Consider the following 26,001-nt stretch of genomic DNA (forward strand, 5'->3'; position numbering starts at 1 on the left):
AGAGAAAACAGTGCTGAAGTTACTTACATATACATTAGGCCTGGAGTCAATTACAAGAAAATGTAATTTATTATGATTACGAGCATGAAAAAATAAGAGATTACAATTATGATTATAATCCTTAGTCAAAAAGTAATTAAGATTACAGCTGGCAAAATATGTAATCAACTACGATTATGATATACCGATTACCATTAGATCTTTTCACTTATATCAATTTCTGCAATGACAATGACGTAATTCAAAAATCCGAATTTCGATTTAATGCTATGGAGATGGTTGCAATAGTTATTGCAATTATTCTGTAGTAATCATTTTGAAATAATTATGACTTTGTTGGAACAAATGTGATATATTCTGTAAGAGGTACATCAGTATTTATTTGTGTCTTTAAGTGTATGTATTGGATAACTCTATTGTCCCAGTATTGCGTATAGGGCACATATAGCAACACGTACATGAGGCTTGGATGAGTCAATTGTACTGTTACGTATCGATTAAAGTCACAAAGATGGAACTGATTTTTTTTTATCCCAATGAAAAGTTAACATTTTATTCCTCTGAAAAATGATTGCGTTTAAGTCCATAAACCTGATGATTTCAATTCATTGTTTCAAATGACCTTTGATCATTATAATGGAAGTTAAAAACAACACTTAAGCAGACAGCCTATTTCCAAGAAGATAATTCCAGGTTCCAGTCATCATCGATATTAGGGGATCTTATTTTGTCTCCAACAGCTGGAAATAAATTTGTCTTTCAAAACTTATGTTGTCCTTGGAACAATCTTGACAGGAGTTATTCAGGCCCAAGGTGGAGACTAAGATTCAATCTTAAACTCTGGATGAATGTCCAAGAATCTTCTGCCATTCATCTTCGGTTTTTAATGCGTTAATTTTTTTTTTTTTGAAGTTACGATTACAAGGGCTGATTACGATTTTGATTATGTGAAAATATAACGATTTTCATTACAAGTACGATTACAAGTGTTTTCAGTTTTTAGATTAATATTATCATTACGAATACATAAAAATGTAATTGATTACGAAATCGCCGATTTCTCCAAGCCTGATATACATACAGGCGAAGCGTGTTAAAAATGAAATGCCCCCTCATAGCCTATGAGGGTAGTATCGTTGTAGAAAATGCAGAACGGAATTTTTCTACCCTCTTTAACAAGCTGTTCACAGACTCCAATCATCCTCTAAGAAAAATAATTTATGGTGGATGAGAATGAATAAATTTAAATAGATATTCTAGAGTTTTTTTAAAAACTCATAATGTGGATATGTGTGAAAAAGGAAATCAACACTTTTTAATTTTCTTTGGTTTTATTTTATAGGATAAGTTTCGTACATCAGCGTTTATAGAGTGGCTTGAAAGAATAAGTTATAAGCTAAGAAAAATAAAAATTACAAGTATCCATTGTCAACAATAAAATGTTTACAACAGTAAGCAGTATCTTATTTATTGAAAATAAAAATTGCTGGGTGTTGTAAAGAAATACGTTCTGAACGCAAGACGAGGCTGAAGGTACCTTCTTAGTTTGCATTTTGCGGGATAGGAACTTGATACATGATACCAGCTCAAGAACGTACAGCAATACGGAAAAATGGTCGTAATCGCTCTGTTCTGCACAAACTACCAATCAATGGTATTAGTACACTTGGCTGTCTATGAAACCTGCAATAAGGGGTCCATGACTGAAATGTTTTTTTTTACTTAACAGAAGATAGCTAGGTGCATGTCTGTGTTCCAGTCATGACTTCATTTGGTGTGGCAATGGACTTTTTCTTATTCGAAACGCTGAGACATTACTTCATTCACGGGAAAGATGTGCTAGACGTAAACAAATAATTGCACCATTTGGCGACATCAATCATGTGCTTGACTTGGACAAGAACAATTCGATGCCGAGCAGACTGCTGATGTGAATTCTATTGGTTAGCGTTTTTTTTTTTTTTTTTAACTCGAAAGAAAATCCCCGAAAGTGGCATAGCAACAAACCTTTTGGAAACCTTGTTTACTTTCGGTATTCAGTCTATGTATTCCGTGAATGGGGTGTAGTCATTGAGAAGAGATAAAATGGAGGGAGTGAATACTTTTATTCATGAAACCAAGGCCTGTGATAGATTTTCAAGCAAAGCATTGGTAGAAATCAGGTTTTTTTCGCTTGTTTCACGCAAGACGTGCCAACCGTTTGCCGTTGTTGAGTCACCTGACTTGGGGCTCTTTGGGTCCGCTTTTGCTAAGCCAATGATTGAACTAGCTCCCTCCATTTTAATTCCTGCTCTAAGGGTGTAGTATGCGGCACAGAAAGGTTTCGTTGAGTTTCCTTAACGAAAAATGCAGGAACTCAGATAATTATTATGAAAGGATGTGCATCAAGAACGGTTATCTTTTTACATGAATGCAATACGTAGGTCAGAAAAAAAGAAACAGTTATCCATTAAGCTCTTAGTATCATTTTGAAAATCAGTAATATGTTTTTTTTTTTGCAATATTTACGTTATCCAATGAAGAGTTTTTGTGTTTTTTGACTAGCAATCAATAAGCTCGAGTATGACTTGCACCCAAAAGGTACACCGATAGCTGAAGAAATATCGTGAATAATTAAATAATTAACTATGCAACTCCTGATTTTCCTATTCAAAGAAAGCGGTCCGATAAGGGCATCAGTAAATTGACCTTTTGATGCTTTAAGATGCGCTTGCTTGGCGTGTTAAGCGATGAACTATACAGTTGAAGGACTATTTTGAGCTTTAAAGCTACTGTTAATCTTTTTATGTTTTTTGGCGAATAGTTTTAAATTCCAAAGAGACTAATAGGTTTTTGGAGATGTGTATACGCATTTTAGTTGAAGAGAAATGATCATTTCGCATCAGAAGGGGAGAGGAGAGGGGAGTGAATTTTTTTTTTAATTCAACGGACTTCCTTTAAAATCTTAGCACGGTCATCGCCGTGCGAGTACTTATAGTACATAATAAAAGGAAAGGATGAACTATGGGGTATGAATGATGAGCAGGACCTGATTGCTGAACTGGCCAACTAGGCCTAGGGCGCCTGCTTTTTGGGTAGCCCCCAAATGGCTAAAATTGTAAGGTTTGAGTAAAGAGAGGATCCAACCTCTAGTGTTTGATCTAGGGCCTCCCAATACCTAAATCAGGCCTTGATGATGAGTCGAACATTGTTTTACTTAAGTAGTCATCGAATTTTGCCATGTACTCTTCATATGAAAGAAGTAAAGGAAAATACTCTTACTTTTTGTTTGAAGTTCTGCTTAACAAATATTAAAAGAAAAAAAAAACTGGTAAATTTACCCCACGCCTCACATAATGAACCTAATGCCCTCGATCCGTAGGAAACTCTGAAAAATTTCAATGAAACTCAATCAGTTTTTCAAACGCTTTTCCTTCTCTGTGATGAATAATGACTTGAAATTTCGAGTATGGTTTTCACTCAACACGCATGTTGATGGCTGTATAACCGTCATTAGATGTGAGCACATGCACATGCCCTGGTTAAAGTATTCAGTACCTAGTACTGTCATCAGTGTTTTCAGCTCAGGTGCTTGATAAAACCTTGAGTGAGAGAACTTAAACGTCTTCCAAATTCTCTTCAAGCTCTTTATGCTTCATCAATGTAAGGAACATTCGAAACTGATTTGGGTGTTAAATATTTAAGGAAATATATCTGATACAAGAGCAAGAGATTAGATATGGAACCAACAAACTGAAATATAACATAACTCTCCTCCATCATTGTAGATTGAAGCAAAGAATGTTTGAAATTGCGATAGTCTCTGTCCATCGAAGCAGATATTATAGCGGTGTAAGATTTTCCTCAAAATTGTCTCATGAAGATTCAGAGGGCATGCAGGTTGTCACATGACTTGCTGGTCATGCAAGTTTTCCTCCAGAGTCTCTTGATGATGCAAGTAGCCTTGCTCCTTTGAGTCTGCCGCTGTGACTTTTTCTTTTCTGCTAGCTTGGCCTTGATGCGGATCTGGCTGACTACGCCCACCAGCAACTCATCTACTTGGTGATTGATAGCCACGGAAGTTTCCACGAACTTGACTCCACGCTCCTTAGCCAAAGAACGACCCTCTGAAAACGAGAGAATGAGGAATATTTAATGAAAGTCATACACATTGTAGCTCAAAATGCATTTGTGTGCACAAAAACTAGGCTTGCCAGATTTCTCAAATACTCAACCGTAACACCGGCATGCCCCCCCCCCCCCACCCAACGTCGCGAGTATTCAAAAGAGTACACACCCCTGGCTGGCTTTTAGAATATTTTTCAGGGCAGTTCATTCACGATGCTGTGAGTAAATGGTTACTAATTTATGAACCTAAAACATAAGTAATACGAAATGACACAAGCAGATAAACTTAAAAATTTCACTTCTTGCATGTTGATATCTACAAGTTATTTTGTAAAAAGAAGCACTTTGAATGAGGAATAAAAGAGTGAACAATGTTTACAGATACTTTTCATTGGCGGGGACTTTTTTTAGAAAGTCTTTTTTGGTTTTAATCTTGTTGTAAAAATCCTCACACGCGCGCGGTTCTCGCAATCCGCGATATTAATTTTTCAAGTCAGTGTTGCATATGACAAAGCAATTATCTTAGATAATCCTTCCTAGTTAATTATTTTTAGACTTTTCTGGTCATCTGTAATCAAATTTATCTTTTTCCGGGACGTAAAGTAAACCGGCAGGGACATCGGGATTTTGTTTGAAAACTGTCCCGGTCAAATCGGAACGTCTGGAAAACCTACGTCATAACCATCATAAGACGGCGTCAGAGCATTTTTATCTAATAAATCTTACTAATATTATATATGCGAAAGTTTGTCTGTATGGATGGATGTATGAATGTATGGATGGATGTATGGATGTTTGTTACTCTTTCACGCAAAAACTACTGAACGGATTTTGATGAAACTTTACAATAATATAGCGTATGCATCAGAATAACACATAGGGTAGTTTTCGTCCCGTTATGGGGGGCAAAACCCCCTTAGGGGGGCAATAAAACACAATTTTTGTATAAATTCTCTAATATTGGGATGAAAAAATACTTGCACATATTTACATTATATGTCCATCGAAAGCTCTGATTTTTCTGCTGAAGATGGCACCTGTTCGAAATTTCTAAGTAGAATAAAAAACGAGTTATGAGCTTTTTAGATCCATGTTCGAAGGCTTTCCTCAACTCAATACAGTATTTAGTGTATCATCTCAACTCCCTGTCGATAGCGACAATTGTTGTATTGTTGACTTTCTTTGCTTTTCGTGATTGTTCAAGGCTTTTCTCAAGTCAAATCTTGAAGTAAGATTTTTGCACAAAATTGGCAAATAATACATGATTTGGCTGATGATTTTCCATTTAAACGGAACTTTAATGTAATTAATGGTTTTTATTATTATTTATGCTGATTGAACACTTACTCATTATCCAAACAACCAGCAGATCGCCAAAATTTTTGCAGAAAGATTTCCGTAGCTGATGCATTTGGCAGTTTTTTCAACGTTGCTGTTTTTGAAGCCGAAGACTACGTCATAATGTTTCTCAGCTTTCACCATGTAAACAAAATCGCCAATCAAAGAATTTTCAAAAGACTTTTTTTACTGTGTTAAATAATCCAGCAACTAAATTAGGCAAATCCATAAACAGCACAAAAACTTCCATTAATTTTCCTTTTTGCACAATTTCAAACAATCACCAAATTTTATTACTTATTTTGGTAACATTTCGGATGAAACTGTTTAGCGCCATTTTATGGTGACCAAAAATATCTCAGCATCTGGCGACGATATCTCTGTAACGAAAATTAATATCATATCGTTTTACAAAGTAAGGAAAGAATGGGGGAGAAACATCGAAGGTACCCCGAAACGACTTTTGCAAATTCGGTAAAATCGCACCAAGAGCCATAATGATTCAAATTTCCCGAAATAACTAAAGCAAGTATAAGGGGATTACGAGCGCAGCTACTTTTTTTAATCACTTCGTACTTCATTAGCCATACAGAAAAGGTTTTAGACTCCATGTTAAAAAAAAAAGTATCAACAGATTAATCTTTTTAAATATGAGAAGATTAATTTCATGTTTTTTAAATTTGTATATGCTTAAATATAGTGCTTTCGTTTCTAAATCAATACTACTTTGTTCTTTATACTTATTGCTATTTTAGTTTTATGGGTAAGGAAGAAACTCGATTTTTAATCATGTCAAAAAGATGTGTTTTAAATTCTTTCACTTAAAGCAGAAAACAAAAGCAAGTAACGATTTTTTCTAATAATTATTACTGACCCAGGCAACGCCGGGTATTTTTGCTAGTGTTAACATATTTAGTTTTTTTGACAAAAGTTTGACGTTGAATACTAAGTCTAACTATAAGCGTATTTGGTCCAAGAGCAGATAGATACACTGGCTTCAAAAAGTTTAGGTACAACATGTTTTTCATAAAATGCATTGTTTGCATAAATGATAATAACGAACTTTTAAACTATTTATAAAAAAAACGATAGCTACCTATTTTATTTTATAGAAAAGAACATATCTTCATGAGTGAGAAAATATATTCAAATAATATATTCAAAATTTTCGCACTTTTCTGTGTAAGTTGTGTTGATTTTCAACTGTTGTTGGCAGTTTCGGTGACAATAGTCAATAGAGTTTAGAGAATGTCTCAGAGACGTCGTTTACCCGATTCGTTAAGGTGGCGGGCAGTTGCATGGATGGAAATGGAATTGTCACAAGCTGATGTTGCTAGACGTCTCAGTGTGTCTCACAGTGTTGTTCAGCGACATTGGGATCAACACCAATCCGAAGATGCTGTGTCCAGAAGACTTTTACTGGGCTAACCACGAGCTACAACACCTGTAGAAGACCGTTCTCTAGTGCTTTCGGTCCGAAGGAGAAGAACCACTTCTGTGCTGCAGCTCGTTGCAGACTACTTTGTAGCATCAGGGAGAAGAATCTCTGCTTCTACGGTGCAAAATCGTCTTCACAATGCAGGTCTCTATACAAGACGAACAGTTGTGTATGTTCCCCTTAACGGATCGCAGCGAAGGATCGGCTTATGCTGGGCAAGAGAACATTGTTTCCTGGGCCCAGTAGCAATGGGCTTCTGTGCTGTTCACAGACGAGTCCAGATTTACATTGGAGACAGTGATTCAGAACATCTACTGATCTGGAGGGAACAGCGCACTAGATACCATCAATCCAACACTGTTGAAAGACACAGTTATAGAGGTGGGTTTGGGCAGGGATCTCGCTCGGTGGTCACACTGACCTGCATGTGTTACATGGAGGAACACTGAATGATCTGAGATATTGGTCCCAATATGACGCGAAAAGTGCGAGATATTAATAAAAATGAAAGTGTAATCTTAATAAAACCTACCAGGAGAGAAAAGGCGAGTTATATTTGCTTAGTTAATGTCAACAGCTTTTGTGAAAACAATTTAAAATAATGAAACGGGTCTGACGTTCATCAATAAACCCCGCACGAAGTAGTTTGTGAACAAAAACTATTTGTTAAAGAAGTAGTATGGATATTGCACTAAAATGGAAAACAGTTGGAGGGAAATAATGGAATATCAGCATGTTGTGAAGCTGTACATCGTACTCTGTTAAAAATTCAGGAAGATTTTCAGGGAGCTATTTCGGTAACACGAAGTGTGCGCAGTACAGAAAAACTTTACCGTAAATTGCACGGGAAAAAATAAGCGATTGCAGTGCCAATTTGTACACCACGTGACTTATGGTACGAGATATATATTTCTCCATCCCCGTTCACTTCCCGTGCCCACTTGGTATGCCGGATAACAAAGCGGTCCCGAATCACAACGGCGCAGGTTCCGACCCAACTGTGTGCAATTTATACTTTTTACTCACTACAACTAGCCGCAGCGTTCTCGTTTTTTCTACCGTAAAATTTTACAGTGTAATAGGACTTTACTGTAAAAGTTACTAGCAACGTGGATACCAGTAACATTTACCGTAAAATTCAAGGAACATTTTTAACAGTGTATTCTTACCAAGGGTGGTGACGGTCCTGAGCCTGGCTAGGTCGGTCTTGTTGCCAACAAGAATGGCCGCTCGGGTGTGGAAAGTGGTCTCCAGCTTGGACAGGACCTGCCTGGCTTGTAAGTAGCTGCGACGATTGGTCACCGAGTACATGATGATATACGCGTCTGGGCCACTTTCTTTCAATCGAACCTTGAACCAGAAGAAAAAAATGTTTATTTGTTTCATCACGAGTGCTTCGTTCCACATAAAGTGGCTTGATCATTTTAAAAATTGAGTAACAAGGAAAACAACATGTTATCAGAATGGATTTATGTTTTTTTTTTTTTTAATGCGATACGAATGGTTGCCTCACATGAATTGATTTTGCAAATTTGTGAATGAATAAAAGTGTTGTAAGAGCATACATTTCAATGCTCTTGCTTTTCAGATTGAATAAATCACGAAAAATTTTCTGGAGTGGATGGTTCATGGTCTTGTATCACTTGAGCTAGTTTGCTAATTTTATTACTTCAAAGGTATTATTTAAAAGCACTTGTAATTGATTGTGACTCTTTTCTAATTTACTAAGTTTAGTTAACTCTCAATAATCCGCGCGCTGCTTATCGCAAACGAGTGACCGAACCACTCTTGTTCGCAAAATTACCCCTCTCCTCCCCTCTATGCATTTTTGTTGTCACTTAATTTTATCTTTTTCAGTTAATCTGTGAGCACTATTTGCTCGCGTGTGTAGCATTTAATCTATTTGTAACAATGAGCGATCATTTTTTTCGCTTTTGCATACTACTTTTTTTTTTTGCATTCACTGTTATCTTTTAAGCTATAGTTTAAATTTATGTGAGTGTTTTTGAGCTATTGCATACAAAAGTATCGTTTTCTACCTATTTTGCGGATTTTCCACGAATTCGCCTGTTGGTAAAGCCTAAATTGGTTAAAAGAACTGAACACATAGTTCTCCAACCAAATTCAAGATGAATTACGTCGTGTCTTATGTATAGCTTCTCGCAATAGTGCTTTTACTCATATAGGGGTCTATCGCAATGCCTTTTTTGATATAGTTTTTCCACAAAGAGATGGTAGATGAACCGGAAGCGGAAACAGACGTCTTCATGTGTAATTGTTAGGATCAGCAAGAACGCACAAGCAGTAAAGTTTTTACTGCTCGCGCGTTTTTCTGATCGTACCTACTATAAAATGAAGTAGTCTGATCCGCTTCCAGTTCCTCAGTTATCTCTCTGTGGCACAGCTATAGACCCTTTGTCTAACGTTAACAAGAATTCAACAAATAAAGCATATTCCTACCTTGTCATCAATGTTTATAAATTCTACTATTTCTAGCTCAGTTTCTACACCGTCCAGTGAAATCATCACATTTTTGCTTAGGTTGTCATCTGCAATGGGAGAAAATGGTTTAAAATGTTGTTCATGAATTAAAGACACATTATATCAGTTGGATATATCATTAAAGTGATTTGGGGTGATTAGAAAGGAAGGACCCCACCCCCCAATGCAAAAATGACGGATCAAACCACACTTATGGTTCATTTAAAAAAATAATCTGCTTGGTGAGTGAGAGCTAGGAAACATAAGGGGCAGGCACAAACCGAATTTCAGTTTTTGGGAGGGGGAAGTTCTTAACTTACTGATGAAACTCTGCATTTTTCACAATGATATAGTCCGACCGCGAGCAAATGACCCTTGTTAATCATTCGAGAAAACGGGTCCATTCCTTAAAATATGTAGTGAAGGAAGAAAGGACACGTGCCATAATTTGGAGTTTAGCAACATTTTGGTGATATGAAAAAAAATTTACTCCTATTATATTTTCTTCATGGGATTATTTAGACATGAAAAATTTAAGTTGCGGCAATAACTGAGTTGAGTTGGCGAAAAAGTAAAAATGACAAGCCTTGCATTCTTCATTGCAACCGTACTCAAGCCAAATTTCAATTGAAATTAATTATTGGGGGCGTTGTTATCTCTGACCAATGGCTGCAGAGAGAAGTAAAACCAAGACCCACCCACTTGCGCAGGATGTGACCTGTCCAATTAGACAACTGCCTTGACCGCACAAAATTAAAATGTTTTACCTCTTGGGCTATTTTCTTCAATTTCAAGTGACGTATTCCATCTATTGAACCAATTACGCCCTTGCAAATTCCGATCCAATTTTTCTCTCCATATCCCCCTTGCACGAAAATGGACAGTTCTGAAACGGGGAGGAGCAAAAGCTCAACTTTTCGTGGTCGGACTATAATCTCTGAGCATATTTGCTGTAATACTCACATATAATGAGAAGAAACATCATCTTTATATTATAAAGAAAACAAAAATCATTACAATGGAGTCGTTTCCATAATTTAAAAAATTTTTTTTTCTGAAAGAGCATTTTTAAAAACATAGGATCTGACCATTTTTTTAAATAATTTATTTAAGTTTAATATTTTTAAAAATTACTTTAATCGGACCGCTTTCATTGTTTACACTTTTGCCGTGTGACATCACAAATGATGAAATGCCATTCAATGTTGCCATTTTCACAGAACAAAATATTTAATTCGCATCTTTACTCACGTGTATTGGCAACGATATGGTTGATAGCAAGCATAGAGCGCATTTTTAATTCGCTGCTTAATTATCATAACGTGGAAACGTAGTAAAAAGATGCGCCAAACTGCATCATTTTTGACGTCATAAAGACCACGCCTTCTTTTAAAAATCGGACATTTAAAAAAATCAATTAAAAAACTGTTGGGAAAATCAAAGTATTTTCTGGGTCCATGTATTTTTTTTTTTTTTTTTTGCTCATTCTATCCATTTCAATGACTAAAAGTAGTACTTTTGACTGAAGGAAACCACCCCATTCGAATGTCAGAAGATTATGAAACGAATAGATGTGGGTGATGTACAGTAAATGTATGGCAAACAAAATGCTTTTCTAAAAACGAATGAACAGTATATAAATTAAAATTTGCCAATGTTGCAATAATGCTCCAACTTTGACGAATTGTCAGACCGAGTATGCCGAAGAAGGACATTTTGAGGGGATCAAAGTGTGACAATCTCGTAATCTCCTATGGGAGTGCCTTGATAGGAATAGCATTCAGAGAGTTTCGCGTTTCAATTATTTAATTTGTCATATGGAATGTTGCTAAAAACATTTGTTCATGAATATTTTTTTGTATTTTCGCTGTGCAAGTTAAATGTTTCCAACTACCGCACAAGTATTGCACTGCAATTAATTGAATCGTTTATTTTAGAAACCACCCAAGTGCGCTTTTTTCAACTTTTGTAAAAAAAAAAAAAAAAAACTGTTTTGCAGCTTAAGCATAGGTCTAGTCCCCTTCAATTATTTTTTACCAAATCAAAAACATGCTATTGGAATAATTTATTTAATTTTTTTCCTTTAAGTTTTTGAGTTATAAATTTTTGAAAAAATTACACTTAGGTGGTTTCTGCAATAAATGAGTGTATCCAAAGTGATTTTTTAGAAAATTATTATTGAAATTGCGTCGAACCATTTATTTTTTCCTGTTTTGGTATCAAACCTAAGTAACAGACACACTTAAGTGTAAAAAAGAGTTTTTACTATATGCCTAAATCAAAAAATACAAGTCGACTACACACTACAGTATGTCTATGTCTATATACAAAGATCTGACTTTATTCACTAATTCAGTTTCTGGCAACTCCTTGTCAGTTGTTGGCCATTGGATGATAGTGTCATAGAAGTGTTCATATCCAACTTTTTTATATTGTCTATCTTTTTTTTTTTTTTTTTGTTGTTGTTGATTGGGACCTAAAACCAAAAATCTCACTGTGCAAAACCCGATAAATTTCTTATAGCCTACAAAAATGTTTAGCTAAAAGTAAAATATAAACGTTAAAAATAACCTTGGTAAAATAAAAGTTAAAGAACCTTCCCCAAAAGAACAATTGAGCGAGTCACAAAACAGATGATTTTGAAATTTACCGCAGAAAGAACCTATGTGACGGCGCTTGGGTTCTTTCTGAAACAAACATATTATTTTTAAGGCTGCCAAATAGTATTGCTGATATGGAACCTAGGTCATTTCTGCACTAAAAGATGCAGTTACATTTAAATTGTACAGTACCACCAAAAACACATTTTTAAAAATTTTGTCTCTTAAGTGGTTTCTGAAATAAACGTTTCAAATGGAAATAACTAAGCTTGCCATGTGGGCAATGTTTATTTGATTTGGATGAAAACTATACTTTTGTGGGGTGTATTCTACATAAATTTAGCGTATAATGTTTTTCGAAATTTTTTTAAATTAAATGGTTTTAGGCTGCGTTATAGCTTAACTGTAATACGACCCTAACCCTGGGGCAACAGGTTAGTAGGTGTCGTTGCTCTAGAACTTCATACACCTCCAAGTGTGCATGTCACGGTTTCTTACATCAATATTTCATGGAAGAGCAAATTCATAAAGCATAAATTTTCGTGCAGTTACTCGCAAGCTGCTCTGTCAGGAATGCAATGCTCACCATTGTATCTCTCGATTCGTACAAAGGGAAGGGAAGGATCGAAAATTAAGACCCATTGCAAGTTTATTTCCAATTACTCCAGCTGGCCCTTCTGTAAAATCTGATCTTAGTCTGTTATTGAATCACTCTTATTTAGATGCCAGTACTAGTGAGAAAAACTACTGTCTTCAAAATCAGGAGTGCCCACCCCCTTTCGAGCAAGGGCACACCTCTCCTAAAAATCGCGAAGATCCACCCAAAGCAAAAGCCCCCCCCCCCATAAAAAAGAAAAAATACCCCTCAAAACACCCCTTAAAGATAACAATGGCGCAGTCTGCGCCATGACCCCTCCCCCTCTAGGTGGACTCCCTGTCAAAATGATAATACTTCCTAGGGAACTTGCAGTGCTAGATCTAGGATGGAGCCCTTGTCCCGGGCTGCAACTACTGGAAAGCAAAATGCATTCGATTTATGTGTTTTTTTTTTTTTTCCTTTGAAACTCGATATTAAAACTTGAAGGAAGATTGTTAAAGACGCGGCAAGGTTGAAGTTTTTGATCTGCCAGTGAAAAATCACAGATCCGGAACGGGAAATATGAGTATTAAGAAAGCAACATAACAACAGCTGCTAAATAGAAGCAGTACAGTACAGTGAAATAACGGGTTTCCATTACCTCACAAGGGCGATGTCGCACCCTCTCAAATGCTGCGGAGCACTCCCTCCCCCCCCCCCCCCAAGAACAAGGGCTCAATCAAAATGAGATCTAATACCCTGTTAATTTAATAACCTACCCTGCCTAAAAGTTTCGATGCCGCAGTCTGCGCCATGAACCCCCTACTGGTGAGCACCCCTGGTAATGATACAACAAAATTCAATATTAATAACATCTTAATTTCGCTGTTTACATATTCTGGTGCGTTGAAACAATAACTTCCATCCATTCAATCTAAAAAGTTTCTCGTAAAAACTAGGGATGTGCCGGATCGTTTAATAAGTAGATCCGCGGATACGGGTACGGATCCGGATCATTAGTGTCAAGATCTACGGATACAGATCTCATTTTTTTTTTAAACCCAATTCAATTATCCAAGTGTAAAATTTGTTACGGAAGGTATTCCCGTCAGAATAATGGCAGTTTCTTCAAAAAATGTCAACTGCGTCAAAAATATAATCAAGACTATGATTTACTCTTTAAAGAAATCTCCGTTAAAATTGAGGGAGAGTTGGAAGGAATGGGTCAGCGCTGCATTAATGCTTAGATGGAATGTGAAAAATTATTTCTAGCTTACTCGGTAGATGTAGGATACAGGAGCAAGTGTGTAAAGCTGCTACTGGACAGGCTAGAAATAATTTTTCTCATTTTATTTCAGCATAAATACAGAGCTGACCCATTCCACCGAACTTCTCCGACCGACGAAATACAGAGCCGGGAACACCTTTACAAACATTAAATAGAGAATTTAGTCTCACTTTTTTTAAAGGATGCAGAGAAAAACAAAAATGAAGAATAACAGAAACCTCAAATCAATAACAAAAACTATTATTAAATTAAAAATTTAAAAAAAAAACATGTCCCAGAGAGCCAACCTCATATTAAGATGAATTTCGCAGGTCAGAACACACATTTGTTAACAAATATGAACTGACAGCAGGTAAAAATTTTAAATCTTTGAGCTCTTTCTCCTTATCATCCGACTATGAAATCGCTACCAATCACGCGTATAAAGGCTTAGAATTGCATTTAAAATTTACTTAGCAAGATTATAGCTCCTACTGTATATAAGTTAGAAGTTTCAAATAAATATCAAACGCAGAATACTTCGTTCTTTCAATTAGGGCCAACATTTTTAACGTACGGGTAAATTTTTACTACCATAATTGTGAAAAACGTTAAATCGCTTTTTAATTAATATCTCCGGTAATTAAAGTTCTATACAAAGCGAGGCCAAGCTAAGAACACTTTCGATCAACTCACCTTTTGAACGAAAAATGAACTATCAAAATCGGTTCATCTGTTTAGGAGCTACGATGCTACAAAATGACACACTGATACACACTTTTAAAACTTATTTCCCCTTCCTTTTTGCAACGGGGGGGTGGGGGGGGGTGTACAAATTGATTTCTGAAATGATACCTTATAATTTAAGTAAGGAATAAAACCTAATTTAAACGGAATTTAAGAGTCTTTTATTCAAATATTTAAAACATTTTAGAATAGAAATGATCCGTTTAAGATCCGTCAAAAAAGTAACGGATACGGATACGGATACAGATTTTTATTTTCCCTCGGATATCCGCGGATACGGAAACGGATATCCGTAACATCACTAGTAAAAACATTTTGAAAAAGCGATGGATGCAAGAAAACGATAAACGGGAAATCGTATGAAATTTTTGCTCGACGTATTTTACTAGCTCAGGAAAAGTAAATAAAATCTTCGATAAAATGAAGTATATCAAAATAATTTAAATCTGAAATGACAATGTTTGTTCCTTTTTTGAAGATTAATATTTATTTGAACCTCATGGAACGTTTTTCAGATTAAATAATAAATCTTTAATGCTTATAGAGTTTGCTTTTGCTATTTTTTCAGTGATTTTTATCTGCATAAACAGAACTCTTTCGGGTTTCAAATGCTTAAATGCACTTGACTTAAAGGTTAGACTAGTACATGAAGAAATCTTCGCAGTAAGAACCTGCTGATAGCACCCAGACCCAGTTAGCAAAATATCTTGCCTCCGTATTGCATAAAGGTTGACATGTCAGGAAAAATCATTTTGCATCGATATGCTGCCTCAGTACTGTTATATTACACTATTTATGCTGTCAAGAGGCTGTCACAATATTGACTGACAAGGTGTATGCAGCATAATATCAGGAAAATATCAAGGTAGGCTGCGTGTCTGTAATGCTGCATACATACTGATATGACAAGAAAACATATAATAACTGGAGTAAAGCAATAATTATTTTGTCCAAAAACCATTCACATTTCTTCGATTCACCGTCGGCATATAAAATCAGGAATTATTAAATTAATCTTCTTTTTTGATTAGTCTTTCGAACGTTTGGGGCTGAAAACTGTCCGTTTATCCTTTATCTGCAAATATTTCTATCAGATTTCTATATTTTAAGCTCTTTTATACCTAGTAGGAGTTATAAGTATAGTTTTACACAGTTTATTCGATTTTGGATGGCAGCACCTGATTTTTATTTTAAACTTGCTGGAATCACAGAAAGAAGACAGATTGAAAACGAAGATTGATGGAAAATTCCAATCTATGAATACAAGTTTCAAGGAAATAATTTGGGAGGGTTTATTGCAAATTGTAGCAAGATATTTTTCTTGGAATGGCAAATAAAAGGAAAGGGTTGGGACGATGGAGCCAAGAACTAGTGCACAGCCATGAATGGTAAGCGACTCGCAATGATTTCTGTTTTGCTTACCATCTAAAACGCAGCAGGGATCATTGACCAGAAATTCGGTAGATTGTGTTACATTACATTCGCGCAGAGAACGATTCGAATATTTTGAACTGAACGAGCGTGTGCGTGAGTCAGTTTGTGTCTTTCTAATTCGAGAGTCGTGAGTAAACAAACAGGGAAAGAATTTATGACCTTCCAGAATGCCGAATGGAAGTGTACTTAGCACCATTCCTGGTGAGATGTTTACCAGCATGGGGACGGAGAGAGGGTTGTCATTGCGATTGGCCGTCGACCAAGTGTGGGAATGCGGAACATCCAGAATCAGCGAGTTGTCAGAGCAGCAATTAGGCTAATGAAGCACTTGCTTCAGGATGCTCCTTGTTGAGGGGTCCACTAATGCTTCAAGCAAATGGATTAATTAATATGAAAAATAGAATGGAAAAACTGGCAATGTAAACATATGCACCGATATGTGTACTAGCGGTGCTCAACCCTTAAGATCAAGGGCGCACCGTTCCTAAATATCGCAAAGAGCCTCCCCCCACCCCAAAGCAAGAACCCCCCCCCCCTAAAAATGAGAAAAATATACTTCAAAATTCGTAATTCCTCAAATCGCTCTTTCAATTTCTCAGTTTGCGCCATGACCACCCCTAAGTGATGTACACTAATCTCGTAAAATGTGATTGCTACAAATGGTAACTGAAATGAAGGTTGCTAAATAATGCCAAAAGTTTCCACAGAAAATCGAAAAACGGAGATAATCAAATGTTGGCAATGCAAACTGTTGATTATGTTAACTGGCAAAAAAAAAATAAAATAAAAAAAAAAAAAATAAATAAAACAATCCTCCGCAATGGACTGTAAGTTTTTAGCCGACTTGCGGCAGCGGACAACCAATGGTGTAGTAGCGTTTCGGCTCTGGGAACGGTTCTTGAGAGGAGAGAGACTTTTGCGTCTGCGGGGCTAAGCCCTAGTCAAAACTAAAATGTAATAAGAATACGCACAGCCGTGTGTGTCTGTGTGTCGCAAGATTCTTAGGAACGAGGATTAACACGATTTGATGCTGGTAACAGCCAATGTTGTGTCTTCGAGTTTTTTGAAATAGGTCAAAGACTTTGAAATTGCACCCGTCGATCTTTCTTCAAATTTCTATAAGTTTTTTTCCCTTCTTTTTTTTACAAAAAGAAAGAAAGGAAAACATAATTAAGATGAATTTATGAAACAGAAGAGTAATTTTATGTGGAAAATTTTTTTAGTACAATTTGCTGCTTGAAATGAAAGATATACAGCCTGAGTAAAAACTTTAAGGCCAGTATACGTAATTTTCTTTGAACGTTCACTGGTAAGAAATAACGCAACAGACAGGATTTGTAAAGCACGCAATAACGAGAAAAGCAGTGGTTCATTCAAAATTAGCATTTCAGCTTGAGTAAAAACTTTAAGGCCACTATAGTATTTTTAAAAAACTGCAAGTACTTATACCATTGAGAAGGAATACTAATGGAAGGAGCCATAGCAAATGTCTCAGTGGAATAAGCTTGGGACCCAATGTTTCCCAGGTCAGGTGACTTGTTTGGCTGGGAAGTTGTCGCGTTTCGGCACGCAATCGCTCTTTTGGCATTAAATATTTTTCAGACGACGCGACGGCGCTTATTATGAAGTCGGATCTACAAATCAGAACAGCTCTGGCTCCAACTCCTTTACCGCATAATAAATAAATAAATAAATAAATAACGGATACAAATACAGGCCCATTCAAACTCCCTCTCCCCACTTCTTTCCGGATTTTAAAATATAATGTAATGGCATTTTTCATGTATTTTGATGTTTATTCCTTGAAATGACGGACATGTACAAATAGTTTAAAGTGTTCTGTTATTGACTGAAAATTTATGGATTCATATGTATTGTAATCAATGTTTTGAAATGATTTCATACGCAGGCATACTAGTATTTAAATTGAAGCATAAAAATAGCGAATCTTTATTCTTGCGCATCTGCTGTTCACAGGAGCTTGGCGAGAAGATACTCGCCAACAAAGCTTAAGTAAAAAGTGTTTTTATATAACTAAAATGTTATTTGCACTCAAGATATACAATATTTTATAACTTTTATAGGTAAAATAAGTACAAAAATTAAAAAATTATAGGGAACTGTGGAATATGTACTCGTTGAATGCATATAAATGTTATTTTTTCTTTATTTAGAAGAAAAAAACATTCGTACATGCTAGGGAAAAGTTACTGGACCTCCTGTCGTGGCTTTTTCCACACAGTTTACAATGCTAGAATACTGCACTATTACTATAAATCTAATTTTTCCCTTCTACAGTTAAAGGTTGTTATCATGCATGGCTTCAGCTAATGAAAACTTCTTCAGTGGTTACGGTCAACTCGAAATTGCTCCCCAGGTCACATGGTACTGTTGCCGTATCGGGATAGTAGGGTTGCACTCTCTCCATCTGTTCCTTCTCAATGACTTATACTGTAATAAATATCACCTCAGTTAACAAGATTGTAGAAACCCTTCAACTTGCAGTTTTGTGATTAATTTCTTCGAAGTTTTTGTCCTACTTGTGACGACATCGTAAGGTAAAAAGTTAACCTGTTCAAGAAAGAGGGCAGATGAAGCTTTTTCTTCAACAAGGATAAGTAGACGTACTATTGCGCAAAAATAGGAAGATCGAAGTCTGAAGTCAACATTTTTGTTTGATTTAAACACAATTAGGGTAAAAAGAAAACCCGGGAAAACATAAAGCTTTGTCCTCGCGTAATGGAAGAAGAGTTTGGAAATTATTACATTACCTGAAAAGTACTCAACCAGGAAACTTACTCAGATGATAGGTTTAAATGTTTGTCAAAAATGATATATAACACAATTAAAAGGTGTGGAAAGTTTATTAATGCTGCAAAATTGCTTAAATCTCATTTCTTAAAAATGCACAATATAGAGCGTTTCAACTTTAGCTAGGAAATCATGACCTAGAATAACCAATGAATGCAAATAATTTTTTCTAAAGAAAAGAAGTGGAGTTTGGATGGACCAAATGGACGGAAGTACTATTGGCATGATTTACGAAAAGAAAAAGAAGTATTCTACAAGCGCCAATTAGATGAAGGCTCTGTCAGAACTTGAGAGTGCTTTGCTTACAATGGTGTGTGCTCAGTTGCGTTTGTTTCAGGTAAAATGAACTCACAAGCATATCAAAATGTCCTCCCAAGTCATCTTTTACCAAATGCTGAATTTATTGCTGGAGAAAATCGAAAATATCCGCAAAACAATGCATCTGTCCATCCGAGTAGCAGTGCAAAAAATAGGCTAGAAGTAAACAATGTTGAAACTTTGAAATGACCAACTAAGTCTCCAGATCTTAACCCAATAGAGAACTTATTGGGTGACTTAGCAAGAAGAGTTTATGCAAAGGAGAGACATTTTACTTCATCAATAGAGCTGAAATCTACCATCGAAGATGAATGGTAAAAAATACATTCCGAATTTTGTCAAAAATTAGTTTCATTCATGAAAACAAGAATATTTGAAGTAATTTGAAGGAATGGCTCCCACACAAGCTCATAAATATTTGAATTTTTGTCCTCATATGCTTTTTTCTATGTTGGCCTTAAAGATTTTACTCATGTTCAGATATTGATCTGTAATATTTTCTGATAATGAAACACTTACAATTAAATTTTTTTGTCTTTTTTACTTGTATTTAAGGTTAATAATTATCACTCAAATGACTTTTTGATCCCAAGATTAAGGTGTGTCCAATTTCTCAAAAAAGTGCACTGGACTTAAAGTTTTTACTCAGACGTGTATACCTAAGTTACTAAGTTCTAAAAACGCAATTTTCGGCGGTCTTAAGAGACTTCAACAGATGAACGAGGGAAGAAGGATGTACATCGGATATTTTCAGAATTGGAATTCTTAAAAGAACAGGTTTGTTCAATCTTTGGTCAAACATTGGGATGCTATACAGTAAAACAATGCCTAATACAGCAACAAAATTAATTGAAATCGATGCCGCTATTTTGTTAGAATATTTTTTGAAAGTTATACTGCGATTTACCGTGTTAAGATTAATATCTTTTTTACTTATTTTAAGAACAACAGTCAGTAAAAACACTACTTTTCAGCCTTTGAGGATTTGCACTCACGACGTTCGTATATTAGCACGACAGTCTAGCCAATTGGGCCAATGAATCTCTAATTAGGAACTCTGGATTGAAGCTATGCGTAATATAAAACAAAATAAATCGATTTTTCAACAAAACAACCAAATTGTGAACTGTCTCTTTATTTTTCACTCAAAGTGAGGGGAAAAAATCTTTAAAATAATGCTTTATCTATGAAGTTCAATTAAGTATGGAGAAAGTTATGGCGTCCCCTCCCAAAATAAAACTCTTTGTGAAATAATATATGTAATGATGATAATTGCTATCGGGTCAGACTGAAATCTGGTACTGAGTTATTCTGACAAAAATCTTCCGCAAGTGGAAAAAAAAAAAAAAAAAAAAAAAAAAAACAGCATTGAGATTCTTATGTACTCGTTTTACAATATAGAAATTGTTGTGTTTGTTTTCAGTGACATTTATGCGGAAAATTAAGTTTAATTTATGATTTTATTTGTTTTATCATTTCATCGTATTTTTAACCGACTTCAAAAAGGAGGCGGTTATCAGGTCATACCGTATGTATGTTTTTTTTTTGTTTGTCCACTCACAGCGTCTCATCTAGTGAACCGATTTTGATGATTTTTTTTTAATGGATAGGGGATGGCTCAACTTAGGTGCAAAAATCAGTAAATTAATTATGTTCAAAAATCAGTAAATTTCATGTAATTTCCCTTTTAAATGATTAAATATAAAAATCATTGTGATAAAGTTTTATTGCCATACAACAGTAACATTAATAGAAATTGTAATGATAATTTTGAATGAAGGCTTCTCTGAAGCAAGCATAGTTTCTTCAGTGTTATTGCTTTATAGTCGGGGTAAACCTAACCTCGAAGCGAGATAATGCTGTGATTAAGATCTGCTTAGGCCTTCACAATGCTACCAGGTTAAGTTTGCCTCAACTATAGTTTAGTGTTTTCATCGTTATCAACTATGCCAATAACAGATGATCTGGACTAAGTAAGGAGATACAGGGTTGCATCACAAGCAACTTGTATGCTGTGAAATGTACATTAGTGAGGGGAAACGTAATGTTTGAATGGTTATAATTAAATTAACACACTAATGAATTCCACAGAGGAACAAGGGTAATTTTTTAGCGACAATCGCTTAAAGTTTTAAGGCATGTTTATAATTTTTTTTAGTATGGAGCATTTTTATGAAAAAAATAAGGTGAAGTTTCGTGATGGTAACTCTTACTATTTCTGAAATATTTACACTAAAAAGAATAAAATAAAACAATTTGAAAAAAAAAAATAGAACCGACTTCAAAAGTGCTCTAAAAAGTGAAAAATAATTTTATTCTTTAAACACCATCGATAATATTTTTAAATATAATTTTTGGAGTTGGCGCAAAAAAGGTAGACAAAATCATTCACAACCATAACTCAGCTACAACTATAAATTTAAACAGGCCCAGTTTCTTCTCTACCTTATACATTATGCATTGATAATAGCATATTTTAGTAACGATATAAATGTTTCGTTCCTAACTTCGGATGTTTTCTGAAAAAAAAAAAAAAAAAAAAAATATGAACGAAGCATATGGTTACACTGGATTTTACTTTTTGTTTTTGCGCCAACTTCAAAAATTATGTTTAAAAATATTATCGATGGTGTTTAAAGAATAAAATTATTTTTCACTTTTTAGAGCACTTTTGAAGTCGGTTCTATTTTTTTTTCAAATTTTTTTAATTATTTCTCTTTGCTTTTTTAGCCTACTTTCAAGTTAAAGTGAAGAAAAAATAAGATATAGATATGAAAAGTATCTAAATGCATCGTAAAAAAATCGCAAAGTGCAAGAAAAAAAAAAGTCAAAATAAATAAATGTTTAAATAAATATCGAAAATTTAAAAAATGGAAAGAAAGGTTTTGAGCAAATGTGTGCCTGTCGGTCTGTCTGTCCCTCTCCAACCCCTCCTAATATTTTTTGAACAAATAGTACTATTTGAACGATCCTTTAATTGTTTAAAGAATCTTGGTGAGGACACCTCATTCCCATAATTCACTTTTTGATTTGAACAATATTTCTTTCAATTTTGAACAGTTCAAAAGAAAAAAATAACATAAGCACTTATGGGGAAATTTAAGGCGAATAGGTTCCTTGAACTTTAAGGAAGATTTGCTTCAAACAGACTTCGTTGTTTCAAAGACTTTGTTGGAAAAAGCTCTTGATGAAGAACATGAATAGAGAAAACCTTTTAGATTTGTACAAGATTTTTTTCTTTCAATTTTGAACAGTTCAGAAAAAAAAAAAACAGCACAATAGCGTCGACGCCGGGGATATTTAAGAAAACTATAAATTCCCGAACTTAAAGGAAGATTTGCTTCAAACAAACTTTGTTGGAAAAAACTCTTGATGAATAGAAAAGATCTTTTTTTATTTGAACAACTTTTCGTTCAGTTTTGAACAACTAAAAAAGCCTTAACATTAGCGCAAGGGGTATTCGTGATCCGGAATTTCTGAAAAATTTTGGGTTGCCGTCAGTGGCGTAGCTACAGAGTTTGCCGCCCGGGGCGGTTCCTCCATTTGCCGTCCTTTCGTTGCAAAATAGCTAATACATTAAACCGTCAAAGGTGTTTAAATTATAACTCAAAATTTAATTAAAGCAAAAAGTACGTAATTAATTTCTATATACTTGCAAAAGAAAAAAAAGTAGGGGGATAAGAGACCACTTGGGGAAAATTGCTAAATTTACTTAAAAAATCACATTAAGCAAGTTTTAGTAAGTTAAAGGCCAGGTTGTGATTGCTCTCGATTTTTTTCAAAACTGAAGTCTCTTTTAGTGTTTCTTTGTTGACGTTAGAGGATCGGTGGGCACCGCAAGACAATTTTCTGAAATCAAAGTTTTAAAATGCAGCTTAGCTACTTTGAAAAGGTGAAGAAAACCGGGAATGATCGAATGCTAAATTGGAATACTTTAAGCTCTGAAATATGTAATTTTAGGCTATCTTTAGCAACGCAATTGCATGTGTATTCTAACTCAATTGTAGGCGTTCAGAGAGAGATTAGCATTAGCGCTGGGGTTTCTTACTGAAATAGCTTTTAAATTGAAATTAATTTAAGGGCATCTTTGGTGGATTCGTGGAAAGGAGAAGGTTTGTGTTCTTTCTTTGGAAATTCTCAAAACCGAAGTCTTAAAAACGCAATTCTAGGCTGTCTTTGGTGACGTTAAAGGGTTCCCTAACACCTATAACGGCACCAAAAATGATGTGAAGCCAGGGGGTTCTCTCATGAAAAATTTTCACAATTGACGCCCGACTTTAGGCTTTCTTTGATAATGTTAGGAGCAAGAAGGGGAGAGGGAGGTGTGTGTGTCCCCCCAAGGACGGATACAAGGGAGGGGCGATGGAAGCGCGATCAGAGGCGTAGCTAGACCCGACTTTCGGGGGGGGGGGGTTATTTCTTTATATATATATATATATATATATATATATATATATTTATATATATATATATATATATATATATATATATATATATATATATATGTGTGTGTGTGTGTGTGTGTGTGTGTGTGTGTGTGTGTGTGAGTGCGCGTGTGTGTGTGTAAATTTTGCTTAGTATTAAAAAAATAAGAGGGAGGTGAATCTTACATAGTTTGGAATGGAATGCCCCAAGTCCGATACTTGTGTCAAACTAAGCAAAAGCAAAGAAATTTTTTTATATTTTTCTAATGTCATGGAAAATTCAACTTTTTTTTCCTTCCATTTAATTTAAAGTGAAATTTTCCAGCAACGGTCTTGTCAAAACCAGTCCAATGAGCGTGTTCCGTTCATTTCAAAGGTGACTGCTTAATTTGGAGGCTAACACACATCTACAAAAGCTGGCATCCCTGAAAGCTTATAGATACTTCCATTTCTGCCTGTAAACTGGTTGTTTGAATTTCAATCTCATCGGTGGTCAGACTATAAAGACTATTTTTACTAACTTGGTTAGCACTAAAAGTATGAAAAAGAAATAAAAAAAGACTTCTTGAATTATAACCCACAAAAAATAAAATTGCTTTTCATATCGTTATATTTATATGTTGCTTTTTATATATTTACATTTATGCTTATTTTAAAGCAGTTAATAAAATTTGAATAAAAAAAATTAGGGAAGAAATATAGGTGGTAGAAAGTTATACGATTAAAGCTGCATACCATCTGTTTTCCTCTCAAGTTTCTATTTTTAATTTTAATAGCTGCTTTAGAATTTACATAAATATCTATTTGAGAGAGCAACAGCAATTTTCGAGTGTTATAAACAGAAGTCTTTTTTATTTTCTACTTTTTAATACGAACGAAGCTAACAGAAATAGTCTAGATTCATTTCGTTTTTTAACATTTTATTCATGTAATGCTATGCAGTTTTTCTTTTGAATTAAAATAAAATTACCTTCAGAAGGGTCCGATGGGACTAGGGCCGCTTTGCAGACTGTACTTCGTTTTCTTCAGATGACGTAAACTTTCTCTTTTTAGAGCAATCCCTTTCTTCATTTTCATTTTTTTCTTTGTATTTAAAAAAGCGTGTTGTTGGTTTTGCTCGCTTCATTATGCAACAACTTTCACTTAGAATGTACTATTTTAAACGGACTGTACGTTTCCAAATGAATACGCAGTAAATACTGGATGAAAAATCAATGTGATTGCAATGGATACTCTGGTTAGCAAAGGTCGTTTGGACTATGACCTATGACACACACGAGACCAGACCAACAAAAACTTCTATCGTCTCGAATTCCAGTTATGCTATCATTTTCGGACTCGAAGCCCAATGATCTTTAAAGCAGCAAACAAAAACATTTTCTTCAACTCAGATACTCAGAAACAGAGAAAATTGTCTTCAAGAGCTGAGGGGGCAGTGGAAAAAAGGGTGAAATGCGTTCCACGAATACACTTTCTAGGAAGATTAAGGACAGTCGTTTCGCGCACTTTCTTGGAAGAAGAGTAAAGGGGTGAAATTCACAGGTTTGACATTTAAGATAAACATTTCAAGTTCATGGTCAAGATCATTCAAGTTAAAAGCCATTTCGCTCTGTTATCTAGATTAGTACTGTTATTTGGTTTCTCTCTTAAAATTGTGATTCCTTAGAAAACCAAAATGATAGGAGTGAAAAGAAAGTATAAGATTTTTTCAAGTGATGAAAAAAGGAATATCGTAGAATATTGGCCAAGTTAGATTTGCAGCAATTGCTAACCTCAAAAGGATAAATAATGAATCCAAAAAAAAAAAAAAAAAATCAGGGACCAAAAAGCAATAAGACTTTTTCTTGAAAAAGATATGCTTAGTTTCTTTTACTGTCAAAATGATTCCTTAAAATTGCAATAAAGCACTTAATAATGTAATAATAGAATAAATACCTAACAAAACTAATACAGAGGAATTTTATATCAAGAGCCCATATTGTCTTTAGTATCGATTTCAAATTTTCACCATCATATTCCAAATTTCTGTGAAGTTTCTTAAAGCATCCGTATATCAAAACCTCTTTATCTCGATTTTTTTTCTTTCCTATGAAATTTAAAATATACAGATTCGACTGTATGCAATATTCCCACTGCGCCACTCGTAAAATTAAACATATTTAAGAATTTGTAGAATCGATGACGAAGAAAGGCTACATATACGTGGATTTAACAAATCAATCTCATTTCTAAAGTGAAGTGTCAAATTTCAGTCAATTATCAAAAAAATGTCGCAGCAGAGGGAGGCGGCTTATTTATGCTTCAGAAGTAGATTTTCAATGTCATTGGGGGGGGAGGGGGGAGCGAAGTGAATTTTTGACCTTTGTTACTCAGAAAAAATTCGTTTTAATTTTTTTCTTTTTCTTCTTTTTTTCTTTTCTCTTTTCTTTTTCTTTTTTTTGAGACAAACGTTTCGGAGG

General features: G+C 35.0%; 1 protein-coding gene across 1 annotated transcript in view; it reads right to left on the bottom strand.

The window, feature by feature from the left end:
• Window positions 1-3,704: 3,704 nt before the first annotated feature.
• Window positions 3,705-26,001, bottom strand: part of LOC129228402 (GTP-binding protein REM 1-like) — a 36,690-nt gene continuing 14,393 nt past the window's right edge. Inside the window, exons 2-4 of the mRNA XM_054863080.1 lie at window positions 9,344-9,432; window positions 8,053-8,233; window positions 3,705-4,106 (exon numbers count right to left, since the gene is read on the bottom strand). Coding sequence (XP_054719055.1) covers window positions 3,865-4,106; window positions 8,053-8,233; window positions 9,344-9,432 — 512 coding nt within the window. The 3' untranslated portion in view covers window positions 3,705-3,864. The remainder of the gene's footprint in view (window positions 4,107-8,052; window positions 8,234-9,343; window positions 9,433-26,001) is intronic.

Source organism: Uloborus diversus, chromosome 8, assembly GCF_026930045.1.
Source record: "Uloborus diversus isolate 005 chromosome 8, Udiv.v.3.1, whole genome shotgun sequence".
NCBI classification, from domain to species: domain Eukaryota; kingdom Metazoa; phylum Arthropoda; class Arachnida; order Araneae; family Uloboridae; genus Uloborus; species Uloborus diversus.